The 13,223-nt window shown below is 43.0% G+C and overlaps 1 protein-coding gene across 1 annotated transcript; it reads right to left on the reverse strand.

Annotated features, from left to right (window-relative positions):
• Window positions 1-6,798: 6,798 nt before the first annotated feature.
• LOC142485306 (uncharacterized) lies at window positions 6,799-7,296 on the reverse strand. Its single transcript, XM_075584352.1, has one exon. The coding sequence runs from the start codon at window positions 7,294-7,296 to the stop codon at window positions 6,799-6,801; it is 498 nt and encodes a 165-aa protein (XP_075440467.1).
• Between the last annotated feature and the right edge of the window lie 5,927 nt (window positions 7,297-13,223).

Here is a 13,223-nt window from a genome sequence, read left to right on the forward strand (position 1 = left end):
AGACTCTAGGGCCTTTTATCTCCCACACGTTCCTAGACCCATAGGCATTGCCTCAACAGGGGTTTTTGAAGCTGGAGAGGAACATACCCCCAGCTCATGTATGCATAACATTTGTTCCTTAATGCATTCACTTACAAATTCAAACAGGAAAAAGGTTCCTGTCCTGAATTTTAAAATTGCACACAGTAATACACTTTAATAAAAATATCTGTTCCACTTGTCTTACAGTTATATTTTAATATGTGTGTGCTTGGGGGGTTACACTGAGGCTGGACACCAAAAATCAGGGTTCTGGCTCACACCGTTCCTGAGTTAGCAGTCTTAATGAACAGCTCCTGTTATTCAGCACTGCAGGTAGAGACAACAATGCATAGAAGGGAAAATACTACATGTGTGGTGCACATAAATTTAACCCCTTCAGTCCCAACGCGAATTAGGATTAATCAGCAGAACATACTGCCTTTTTTAATGCGCTGATTAATCCTATTTTGGCCACAAACCTATGTTAATTCCACAATGTTGACCCGTTGGCTTCTTGAGCTCAAATGATACATCACAGCCTTAGATATGGCCTGTGATGTCACATTTGGGTGGCAAATGGTTCACACGCCATCTGATTGACTGTGAAAACCATGTGCCCTTTTTTTTTAATGTGACGTCATGTAAAGGGACTGATGTCAGCCAATCAGAATGGCTGTGCTTCATTTCCCTTTAACGTGATGTCACAAAATCCAACATGGCTGCCGTCACATGGTCTACTACAACCATTCTTGTAACACCCCCTCCCTCCCCCACCACACACTCACAATAGGACATCCACACACAAAGACACATCTGAGGTTTCAGGTTTTGGCTAATCTGGTTTTTAATTCCATGGGGTTTAGCTGTCACCTCAGTCGGTGTAAACAAACTTTTGTCATTGAGAGAGGGGGGGATAAGGACAAACTATTGATTTTTATTATGCACCCAGTACAATTAGCTTGGACATTCTCTCCCCCCCCCCCAACCCCCAATTCAGAAGTGTTGCATCTGTAGAAGGAAAAAAAATGGCTGCAGGTTTAGTGAATTGAAGGTCTCTACTGGTTAACACTATTGAAAGCCACACCAAACAAATAAAATACAATATTGTAACACGTAGCTCACCACAAACCAGATGCCATGGCGAGGCTGAGGTAGGGAATTGTATTAAACGCCAACCCACAAGCACGAGGGCACACCTAGGTAGGGTGAAGAGTAGTCTTGCAAACCGGGTCAGTATTACAGAAAGTAGAATAGTAGTTTATACTTGCCGGGTCTGGATTGGAGATTAGCAGATCATTGGGGTACTTAGCCACGGTCAGGATTGGGGAATGGAGGATGGTCATTGTGAGAGTAGACAAGGTCAGGTTTGGAGAGTTCGGGATCGTCATAAGTAAGCCGGGTCAGGAGAGGAGAGATGGGAGTCCAATAAGCGAAGCAGGGTCAGGCAGCCGCAGGATCAAGACAGACAATTCTCAAGCCAGGAATGCAGCATGGAACAATGTCATACAAGGTTATGCTCAGCAATGAGAGACTGAGCAGAGCAGGTATATAAGGAGCCTCGCTCCAATGGTAAGCCAGGGTGGAGCAAGAAGGAAAAAGCTGATAGGCTGCTGGGTCGCGCAGGTGCACCCTATTGTGCAGCCAAATTAAGTTTGGAGGCAGAGCTCAAACACGTCCCATGCGTGTTACCGACATCAGGGGGAGGAGACCCGATCATGCGCCACTCACGCACCGCACATGCCCGTCATCTAAACAGGAACGGAGCCTGGAGGCGGGTCCAGAGGATACCTGTCCCGCATGCTTCACTGACGTCAGGGGGGGGGGTGCCAACCTGATCGTGCATCACTCGCGCACCGCGCATGTCTGTCATCAGAGAGGGGGCCAAGCCTGGGAACAGATCCAGAGGGGAGGCTGGCTGAACGGAAGCACCGCACGTCAAAGCGGGGGCAGAGACTGGATGCAGAACCCACGGAGGGACAGACCGTTTGCACGCCGTCCGCGCGTTCGCATGTAACGGAGCCATCATGATATCGCGCATCCTGAGTATCAGTCGAGGTTGAGGGGGTAAGATGGAGAGGTGGATTCCAGCCACCAGAATGGTGAATCCTCACAGTACCCCCCCCCGCCCCGCCTCTAGGAGCGACCTCCGGGCGACTTCACGATAGTTTGTTCAGAAATGGAAAATTAAACAGGTGGACTAGCCTGGCTGCGTGAACACGGTGGCGAAACTCTGAATCCAAGGCCTTTCTTCAAGGCCAAATCCCCTCCAGTGCACTAGATAGTCTAATGAGCCTCTAGAAATCTTGGAGTCCAGAATGGACTGTATCTCGTACTCGGGTTGACCTTGCACCATATAAAAGGGATTAGGTGAGACTGGAACCGAATGCACATTCTGGACAACTGGCTTGAGTAAAGAAACATGAAAAACGGACAGACTTCTCATAGAAGAGGTTACTAACCACATAGAAGCTGATATCAAACACACAAGTTTTAGACCAAAGTCTGTTTTCAATCCAGTCCAATCCAAGGGGACATTTTTAGATACCTATTTTGCTTTGGTTTATAGAGATTTTAAGTTAATGTGCGAGAAAGATTTCTATACTAAAACTATGAAGAGAAACTTATTTAAATGGGAAGAAAAAGCTTTAGATGATCTTAAAAATGTTACTAGTTTAGATATCAAACAGGCAGATAAAGGGGGAGGCATAGTTGTACAAAATAGGGATGAATATATAAAAGAAGGTCTGCGACTAATTAATGATACAACAACATACCAACTGCTTAAAAGGGATCCCACAGTAGATTTTCAGCTTGATTTAGAAACAATGCTGAAAGAAGCTCTTACAGTGGGTATACTTAATAAAAAGGAGTATGGTTATCTCTCAATAACTCATCCCAAAATTCCCTTTGTGTACCACTTGTCCAAAATACACAAAAACTCGATCCAACCTCCAGGTAGGCCCATATTGGCGGGCATCGATAGTCTAACGTCTCATCTGTCCAAGTATGTCGATTCCTTTTTAAAAGAGTATGTCGCTCAGCTTCCTTCACATATTAAAGACACAACACACATACTCAATTTTATTAAACAAGTACAATGGCAACAAGATTATATTTGGGTCACATGTGATGTGGAATCTTTATATACCAACATATCACATATAGACGGACTGTTAGCGACAGAATATTTTTTAACCATTGATACATCTATATCTGCACCACAGAGAGAATTTATATTACATTGTATACAATTTATACTAACTAAGAATTATTTTAAATTTCAAGACGCATTTTATCTTCAGAAAAAGGGAACCTCGTGATTGGTTACTGGGAGTAATTGTACATCTGGAATAATAATCCCCATTTGGCTAACCTAGTTTTATTTAAGCTTTTTATTGACGATATTTTAATCATATGGAAAGGCAGTCTATTAGAATTAGAAGAATTTTGGAGTTATATCAATTACAATCGTTTTAATTTAAAATTTACGCACGATCATAGTCCGACCAACATAGTATTTTTTGATTTGGTTTTAACAAGCAATGTTGATAATGAGATTGTAACCACTACTCATTACAAAAAGGTGATAGTAATACATTTCTGGATGCTGCCAGCAACCACCATCCGAGATGGATTGCAAACATTGCATTTAGTCAGTTTTTAAGAATTAGGCGCAATTGTAACAAAAGAGAAGATTTTATTAAACAATCAGGATTATTAAAAACTAAATTATTAAATAAAGGTCACAAAAATACAATATTCAAAAGGCTTATGGAGAGATCACTTATGCTTAAAAAGAGCAACAAGGAGAATAAGACCAAGGACAGTCAGGATGTGCTTTTTATCACTCAATTTAATGGTGCATCCGCGCAGTTAAAAAATATATTGAGTAGACATTGGGACATATTAAAATGTGATCCTCTATTAGCGCCGTCCATTTCAGAACGACCGAAAATAGTATACAGACGAGCTCGGACTTTTAAAAACATCCTGGCACCTTCAAAACTGAGAACCACTAAGCCTTTTTGTAATAATAACACAGTGTCTTCCAGAATTGTGGGCAATCACTGTTGTGGGGGAAGGTGTATTACTTGCAGGCACATAAACACTGGGGCTGTTTCTTTTAAATCTAAACATTCACCTAAATTATACCCAATTAAAACTTTAATTAATTGCAAAACGACCGTTATAGTATATTTATTAGAGTGTGAGTGTGGCCTGCAGTACAGTACATAGGGAGAACTAAGAGAAGTCTAAAAAGGCGGTTTTTAGAATATAGGAATAACATCAAAAAAGGATTAATGACACATAGTGTCTCCCGACATTTTTATTTTAAACACAATAAAGATCCTGCAAAATTAATAGTTACAGGGATAGAGCATATTGGACCCAATGAACATGGAGGGGACAGGGTGCTAAGACTGAGACAAAGAGAGACTTATTGGATACATCAGCTTAACACCATGTCCCCAAATGGGCTAAATGAAGAAATAGACATGGCTGCATTCCTGTGATCAAACAATAAATTCAATATAGACAGTCTTTTATTTCAATTTTTAATTATCAATTTTAACAAATGAATAAATATGACATGTAATTTTGTGTATCAACTTTGATGTAATGGTGTTTGTTTTTAGTGTTCACAGAGATTTTAATACTTTTTCTTTTCTAAATTATACAATAAAATAGGATATTTTAGCAGTTTTAATCTCCCTTTACTAAATTTGTTTGTACCCTTGTTCAATTATTAATTGACTAAACAATCATTATTTATTCTGATCCATTCTCAGACATGTATTCTCACGAGGATACTGAAAGCATACACCAATATGGCACTGATTAGATCAGATTAATTTATTGCGTTATTTAATCAATTAATGCAGCACTCTATATATAGTAATAGAAAGCAACCAGCAATGACAATGCCCCTGATGAAGAGAACACAGTTCTCGAAACGCGTAGGGCTGACATTGCTCTGGTAGCCAGTGAGCCTACACTAAGCTGCTGTGAAGACACAGATTGCAGAGTTTCCTGACCGCCGTGTTTGGAGAGGGAATTGGAGACTGCCCGCAGTTCAGCCACCGTTCGATGACACACGCCGGCGTCACAAGTCACCTGACGCGGAAGTGCAACAGTTCGCCGTTCGAGAGGAGGAAGAGGGCCAGGACTCACACAACCCCGACAAACAGACGAGCAACGTGCCTCTGTTCCTGCGGTCTATCTCAGTACCGAAGTGCTTGTAACAACTACATTGTTGTAAGTGTTTATAACCGTTATTAATTTTGGATAAACTTAACTATACTACTCTATGAGCCTTGTGCTTTTTCCTTTTTTGTTTCCCTTTTCTCATAGAAGAAGTCAGAGAGAGCCGGTACGCGACTGGGTTGATCCTTACGGCGATAGGGAATGGACTGAGAACTCTGGGTGCGAATTTCATGGAAGGGACTTTTTGACTGATGTTTCTGGATGACAGCCAGACCATGTCGCCGGGTCTAAAATCCTGAGCTGGCTGCAGTTGCGATCTGCCTGGGTTTTCTGCCTATTGGTGGCTGTCTTGATGTTTACTGGACATTTTTCCAGAGATTCTGCAGCTCTTTGATCCTGTCATCTGCCGCTGAGACCCCCGATGAGGAAAAAGAAAGGGGAAGAGTGAATGGGTGGAACCCATAGTTCACGAGAAAAGGGGATTCCAGGGTTGATCCACTACGTGTGTTGTTATGAACAAACGCTGCCCAGGGCCCAAGAGCTCAAACCAGTCGTCCTGGGAATTGGACACAAAACATTGTATGTATTGTTCTAGGGACTGATTGGTCCTCTCAGTCTGACCATTTGTTTGAGGGTGATACCCAGAGAAAAAATGGAGGGAGATGTCAAGTTGTAGGCAAAAAGAGCACCAAAAGCGAGATACGAATTGCGGGCCTCTATCCGAAACAATGACCAGTGGCACTCCGTGAAGACGGAAGATTTCTCTGATGAATATGTCAGCCAATTTGGGAGAGTTGGGAAGGCCCTTGCGAGGTATAAAGTGGGATTGTTTTGAGAATCGATCTACCACCACGAGGATCGTGTTCATGCCCCTGGACATAGGCAGATCAACATCGAAATCCATGGATAGGTGTGTCCATGGACGATCAGGAAAAGGCAAGGGTTGAAGAAGAACTGAAGGAAGATTCCTAGGAGTTTTAGTCCTGGCACAAGTTGGGCACGTGGCTATGAAATCTTTGATGTCCCTCTGCATCTGAGGCCACCAGAATGTTCAGGAGATCAGGTCCAAAGTTCTCCTCGTCCCGGCAAATCCTACTGATCTGGAGGAATGGCTCCATTCGAGAACCTTTTTATGATGTACAGTAGGGAAGAAGTGTAAAGGCGGCCCTCGGGAACCGTAAGGTCAGCAGGAATGTGGTCCTTTTGGAGGAGGAGGTCCTTAAGAGCGTTGAAGGTGATAGCAGAAAGGATACATTTAGAAGGAAGAATGGGTTTTTGTTCGTCCTCGGATTTGTCACCCAGAGATAATTGACGAGAAAAGGCATCCGCCTTGATGTTCTTGGTTCCAGGGAGATACGAGATTATAAAGTTGAATCTGGAAAAGAAGAGTGATATCTGGTTTGGCGAACTCCCAGGCGACATGCTCCCTCAATGTATAACACATTTTTGTGGTCGGTCAGAATTGTTATGGGATGTTCCGTACCTTCCAGATGGTGTCTCTTTTCCTCAAGTGCTAGTTTCATGGCCAGGAGTTCACGATTACCGATATTTTAATTGCATTCTGCAGAAGAATTATTTTTTGGTAAAGAATGCACAGGCGTGCAACCTGGACTGACGACTCTTCCCCTGGGAAAGAACAGCTCCAACTCCGACATCCGATGCATCAACTTCAAGGGTAAATGGAAGTTTGGGATAAGGATGGATAAGAGTTGAGGCGGACACGAACGCCTTCTTTAGAGGTGAAAAAGACTGGATGGCCATGGGTGACAAAGAGGTGGGGTCTGCTCCTTTTTTAGTTAATGCTGTGAGAGGAGCCACCAAAGAAGAAAAGTTCTGAATAAACCTGAGATAATAGTTAGAAAATCCTAGGAAACGTTGAATGGCTTTTAGAGTGGTGGGTTGAGGCCAATCCAGTATCGCTTTGACTTTTGCAGGCTCCGTGGTAAGGCTTGTATTAGAAATTATATATCCTAGAAAAACGATAGAAGCTTGATGAATTTGACATTTTTCGAGTTTTCCAAAGAGCCGGTTTTCCCATAAGCGAAGAAGTACTTGTTTTACGCGGGCCATATGTTCCTGTCTGGATTTTGAAAAATCAAGATGTCATCCAAGTGAATGATTACGAAAGAATTGATAAGGTCCCTAAAAATTTCATTGACAAAGTCTTGAAACACGGCTGGGGCATTACACAGACCAAACGACATGACCAGGTATTCATAATGTCCATCTCTGGTATTGAATGCAGTTTTCCATTCGTCGCCTTGACAGATCCTGATGAGATTATAGGCCCTGCGTAACTCTACTTTGGAGAAGATATTAGCACCTTGTCGGCGATCAAAGAGCTCCGATATTAGAGGAAGTGGATAGCAATTTTTAATGGTGATTTTATTAAGGCCCCGGTAGTCAATGCATGGCCGTAAACATCTGTCTTTCGTCTTCACAAAGAAGAATCCGGCACCGGCTGGAGAGGTGATTTACGGATGAATCATCTCTGTAAATTCTCAGCAATGTATTCCCTCATGGTCTTGATCTCGGGCATTGACAGCAGGTAAGAAGTCCCTCTGGGAGGAGAAGTACCAGGAAGTAAGTCAATGGGACAATCAAAGGGACGATGTGGAGGCAGGACCTCAGACGTGACCTTATCAAAGACGTCTCTGAACTCGGCATACTCCTCTGGCAATTGTAACCTTCCCTTTTCCTCGGATTTGGTGGTTCCACAAATACTACTGGATTCCAAAATGCATTTTTTGGTCCCGAAGGGGCTCCATTGAATGGGTTCCTTGTTAACCCAGTCCACCCGGGGATTGTGAATCTGTAACCAGGGAAGCCTGAGGATTACTCCTATAGAAGGCGTGTGAATCATGTTAAGCTGAATCTTCTCTAGGTGATCATTTCCAGTCTTAAGGTGAAGGCCCTCAGTCTCCAGTGAGATGAAAGCTGGTTGAAGCGGTCTCCAGGGCTATAGTGTTCTCCCTTCGTCTGAGAGGAATATGATGGCGTTCCGCAAATCCTTGACCTAACAATTTGCCCCAGAACTTGAATCAAGGAAAGAGAGCGGAGAAACAAGAAACCCGTCCCCTTATAAGAGTGATGGGAAGGAGTATCCTAGAGGGGTTATCCACAGAGATAGGGGAGAAAGAAAGCATTCCCAATGAGACTCCCCTGGGCCTCATGGGAACTTTGCGTTTCCCGACTTATTGAGACAAAAATATGCAAAATGCCCGGAGTTTCCACAATAGAGACAAAGTCCGGCATTCTTGTGACGTTGCTTCTCAGATTTAGAAAGGCTAGTACCCCCCAGTTGCATTGGTTCGGAAGTCTCAATCGGTGGAAGTTCGGTTGTGCTCACCTGAACGGGAGTTGTCCAGGATGTGGTGACACGGTGGTGAGTTATCTCTTACCTCCTTTCCTGGAAGTGATGATCCACAATACTGGACAGGAATTTGGCGTGCGTGCTCAGGACTTTTCCTACCTCAACGGTATCAAAGGTTGTGTGGCTGAGCATACTGTAACGCGTAGCTCACCACAAACCAGACATGACCGTGAGGCTGATATAGGGAATAGTATTAAACGCCAACCCACAACCGTGAATGCGTGCCTAGTGTTTAGAGTAGTCTTGCAAGCTGGGTCAGTAGAAGAAGGTAGAATAAGGAGAAAATAGGGTGCTCAACCCCAGTATAGCTTCATCTAAATATGGACTGATAACTTCATTTATAATGACTCCCTCATGGGATCAGCAGGAGTGAGTGTAATGTATTGACCTGTGAGTCACTTGAACAATATCAAACATCAAAGTACTCAACTATTGTGGTCATGAATAAAGTCTCTTACCCACTCCCACAGTCTCCAAGGATCAGCAGTGGCGTGCCAGCCATGGAGAGAAATCCAGTAACAGCAAAAAAACAGCCAATAGCGCACAGCCAGGGAGCCATGTGATAATTAAAAATTCAGCAAAACAAGAAAAAACACAAAAGCGCACCAAGATGAGAGATAGATAATGTATTAGCAACAAATAATAAAATTAGTAACTTACATATAAAATTTCTTTAATAATCCCCGATTCTGGTGTCTATCACAGGAGTAGGGCATCACATAGGAAGTATGAAGGGTAATCTCAGTTCTGAGAGATCAGACCCGCGCGCTGGGGCTGTCTCTGTTCACTCTCCTGTCCTCCACGTGTGGTAGCGTGGTGCAGAGTGTAGCACACATGTGCAGGAACCGGGGCCTTCAATAGGTGTCCTTAGGATGCCTGTCCGTTTTTGATAGCATAGAAACGATCGGAAATAAGCAGGAACGGTACACTTGAGTGTGTACTGGTGGTGGGTAGTAAAACCGCCAGCCACAACAGTCGCGACGCGTTTCGTTTAACAAAGTAAACTTCTTCAGGCAAAGTTTACTTTGTTAAACGAAACGCGTCGCGACTGTTGTGGCTGGCGGTTTTACTACCCACCACCAGTACACACTCAAGTGTACCGTTCCTGCTTATTTCCGATCGTTTCTATGCTATCAAAAACGGACAGGCATCCTAAGGACACCTATTGAAGGCCCCGGTTCCTGCACATGTGTGCTACACTCTGCACCACGCTACCACACGTGGAGGACAGGAGAGTGAACAGAGACAGCCCCAGCGCGCGGGTCTGATCTCTCAGAACTGAGATTACCCTTCATACTTCCTATGTGATGCCCTACTCCTGTGATAGACACCAGAATCGGGGATTATTAAAGAAATTTTATATGTAAGTTACTAATTTTATTATTTGTTGCTAATACATTATCTATCTCTCATCTTGGTGCGCTTTTGTGTTTTTTCTTGTTTTGCTGATATTGGTATCACCATCGGGGTTCCGGTGGAGACCACATTTGGAGGTGGGGGAGACACCTCATAAACACAGAAGCAGCAAGAGAACTGAGAGGGACCAACACTCCAAGTTTAAAGAGCCAGAGCGCGGACTGAACTTTTCATTACTAATTAAAAATTCAATTCCATTTATTTCAGTACATGACTGAATGGAGGATGGTCGTTGTGAGAGTATTGTATTGCATTGTATGTCTTTATTTATATAGCAAAGGTATGTGGGTATGTAGCACACCAAAACAGTGCAAATAAATGCAAAAAAATTGATACTTGCGCACCATGCCAGAGCTCTTGGTTCAAGGATGGCCTATCTGCAGCAATCCAAGTCTACAGCTACAGGAAAGATGATCTAGGGCTCCACAGATTTTTAGCAAAATAATTTATTCATAATACACATGTATCTTTCCTATTGCTTTATTTATATAGTTCCATAAATGTACATAGCACTTCACAGTAGTAATACATGTTGTAATCATATAAATAACAAATAATATAAATAACAGGTCATGGGAATAAGTGCTTCAGACATAAAAGTAACATAAAGGAAGAGGACCCCCTGCTCCGAGGAGCTTACAATCTAATTGGTAGGTAAGGGAACGTATAGAGACAGTAGGAGGGAATTCTAGTAAGTGCGTCTGCAGGGGGCCAAGCTTTATGTATCATGTGTCCAGGATTATCCACAAGCTATTCATATGCTTCTTTAAGCAAATGTGTCTTAAGGAGGGTCTTAAAGGTGGATAGAGAGGGTGCTAGTCGGGTTTTGAGGGGAAGGGCTTTCCAGAGGTGTGGGGCAGTCAGTGAGAAAGGTTTAAGGCGGGAGAGGGCTAAAGATACAAAGGGGGTATAGAAAGAAGACATCCTTGAGAAGAACGCAAGAGTCGGGATGGTGCATAGCGAGAAATTAGGGCTGAGATGTAAGGAGGGGCAGAAGAGTGTTAAGCTTTAAAAATGAGTGTGAGATGCAGTATTTGATCGGAAGCCAGGAGAGGGATTTCAGGAGGGGAGACGAGGAGACAGATTTAGGAAAGAGTAGAGTGATTCTGGAAGCAGCGTTTAGGATAGATTGTAGGGGTCTCCCCCCTGATGAAGTGTACTCGGTACACGAAACTTGCGTAGGGTACTTTTACTGATGCCGCGACGGTGGCTTTAAGAACGAGCGGCTGGTTGTTTTAACATCTATCAGGTCGTATGGTATCCTGGGCTATTGCAGATGATTACATGCCTATTTTGAGCAGGGTGCTTGGAGCTTGAGGCAGCGCTGTTGCGCTACTGCTTTGAGCCTACTGGGTGGCTGGTATATCTCTATGTACCCATTGGGGTTACTTAAACGTAGAGTCTTACTTAATACAGCTATGTATACATTGCAATATGCACCTGCTTGAATTATGAAGTCTTTGAAGTGTATATAGATAATATCAATGAGTGGTTATTATACCAATCACCTGACTGTATATATATGCCTGTTTCAGATTATAATACTATTTTGGCTATTTGATATCTAATTTACTACTATGACATGGTGTTCAATTTTTGACTACACAATCCCCTATGAGGAGTAGGTAGTGAAGTCACACTGTGTTTACTGATGTTAATAGCTGATAATATAATTACCTTAGGTGGTTATATAGACATATCAGTCAATTCAGCCTCTCGAATGGAGTTTTAAATCACTGTATATAATATATCACAATTCTGCGTCGTCGTCTGATATATAAAAAATTGATATTATTTTGGATTAGTGGTACATAAGAGAGATAAATATATATAAAATTATACTCTCAATCAAATATTGGTATTTGAAAGATAAAATATATATCTTTATATTTGATTTATTTGCTTTGAGTGCAAGAGAAAGGGACTCCTTGGTAGGAATCTCTTTTCCTACTTATTGTTGCTGGATGCCATATTTGTGTCCCTATGCACCTTAGTTTATTATATTTAGACTTGGGTATTAAGGTTGAGCAGTTCATCACAAATATAAAGTGTAGATTGTAGGGGAGACAGGTGAGAGGCAGGAAGGCCGGACAGCAGGAGGTTGCAATAATCGAGACGGGGGAGAATGAGGGCCTGAGTCAGAGTTTTAGCTGTCGAGTAACAGAGGAGCTGGTGTATCTTTGTGATATTGCGGTGGAAAAAGCGACAAGTTTCATAAACGTTTTGAATGTGAGAGGAGAATGTGAGAGACGAATCGAGTGTGACCCCTGGGCAGCGTGCTTTGGCTACTGGGTGAATGATCGTATTTCCAACAGTAATGTGGAAGGAGGTAGTAGGGCCAGGTTTGGGAGGAAGTATAAGGAGCTCTGTTTTTGCCATATTAAGTTTCAGTCGGCGGATGGCTATCCAGGAGGATTTTCACAGAGACATTCAGAAACATTGGTCTGTATGGCAGGTGTAAGGTCAGGGGTTGAAAGGTAAATTTGTGTGCCGTCAGCATAGAGGTGATATTTAAACCCAAAAGATGTGATTAGGTCACCTAGAGAGAGTGACTAAAAAGAAAAGAGAAGGGGTCCCAGGACAGAGCCCTGGGGTACCCCCAAAGAGAGATTTATAGAGGAGGAGGAGGTGTTAGCAAAAGAGACACTGAAAGTATGATGGGAGAGGTAAGGGGAGATCCAGGATAGAGCTTTGTTCCGAATACCAAGAGTATGGAGAATGTGGAGGAGAAGAGGGTTGTCCATGGTGTCAAATGCTGCAGAGAGGTCGAGTAATATGAGCAGAGTGTAATGATCTCTGTCTTTGGCAGCATGGAGGTCGTCGGTTATTTTAGTGAGGGCTATTTCAGTAGAGTGAGCAGTGCGGAAGCCAGATTGTAGAGTGTCTAGAAGAGAATAGGTGTTGAGAAAGTGTAGCAATCGAGAGAATACAAGACGTTCAAGGAGTTTGGAGGTAAAAGGCAGGAGGGAGACAGGTCGATAGTTAAAAGGACAGGTAGGGTCAAGATTGCTGTTTTTGAGTAATGGTATAACGGTTGCATGCTTGAAGGAGGATGGAAAGGTACCAGAGTAGAGGGAAGAGTTAAAAATCTGTGTGAGCATAGGGATTATAGAAGGAGCAAGAAGTTTTAGGAGATGGGAAGGAATGGGATTAAGAGGGCAGGTGTTAGAGGGAGAAGAGGAGATCAGCAGTGACACATTCTCCTCCG

Source organism: Ascaphus truei, unplaced genomic scaffold (assembly GCF_040206685.1).
Source record: "Ascaphus truei isolate aAscTru1 unplaced genomic scaffold, aAscTru1.hap1 HAP1_SCAFFOLD_549, whole genome shotgun sequence".
NCBI classification, from domain to species: domain Eukaryota; kingdom Metazoa; phylum Chordata; class Amphibia; order Anura; family Ascaphidae; genus Ascaphus; species Ascaphus truei.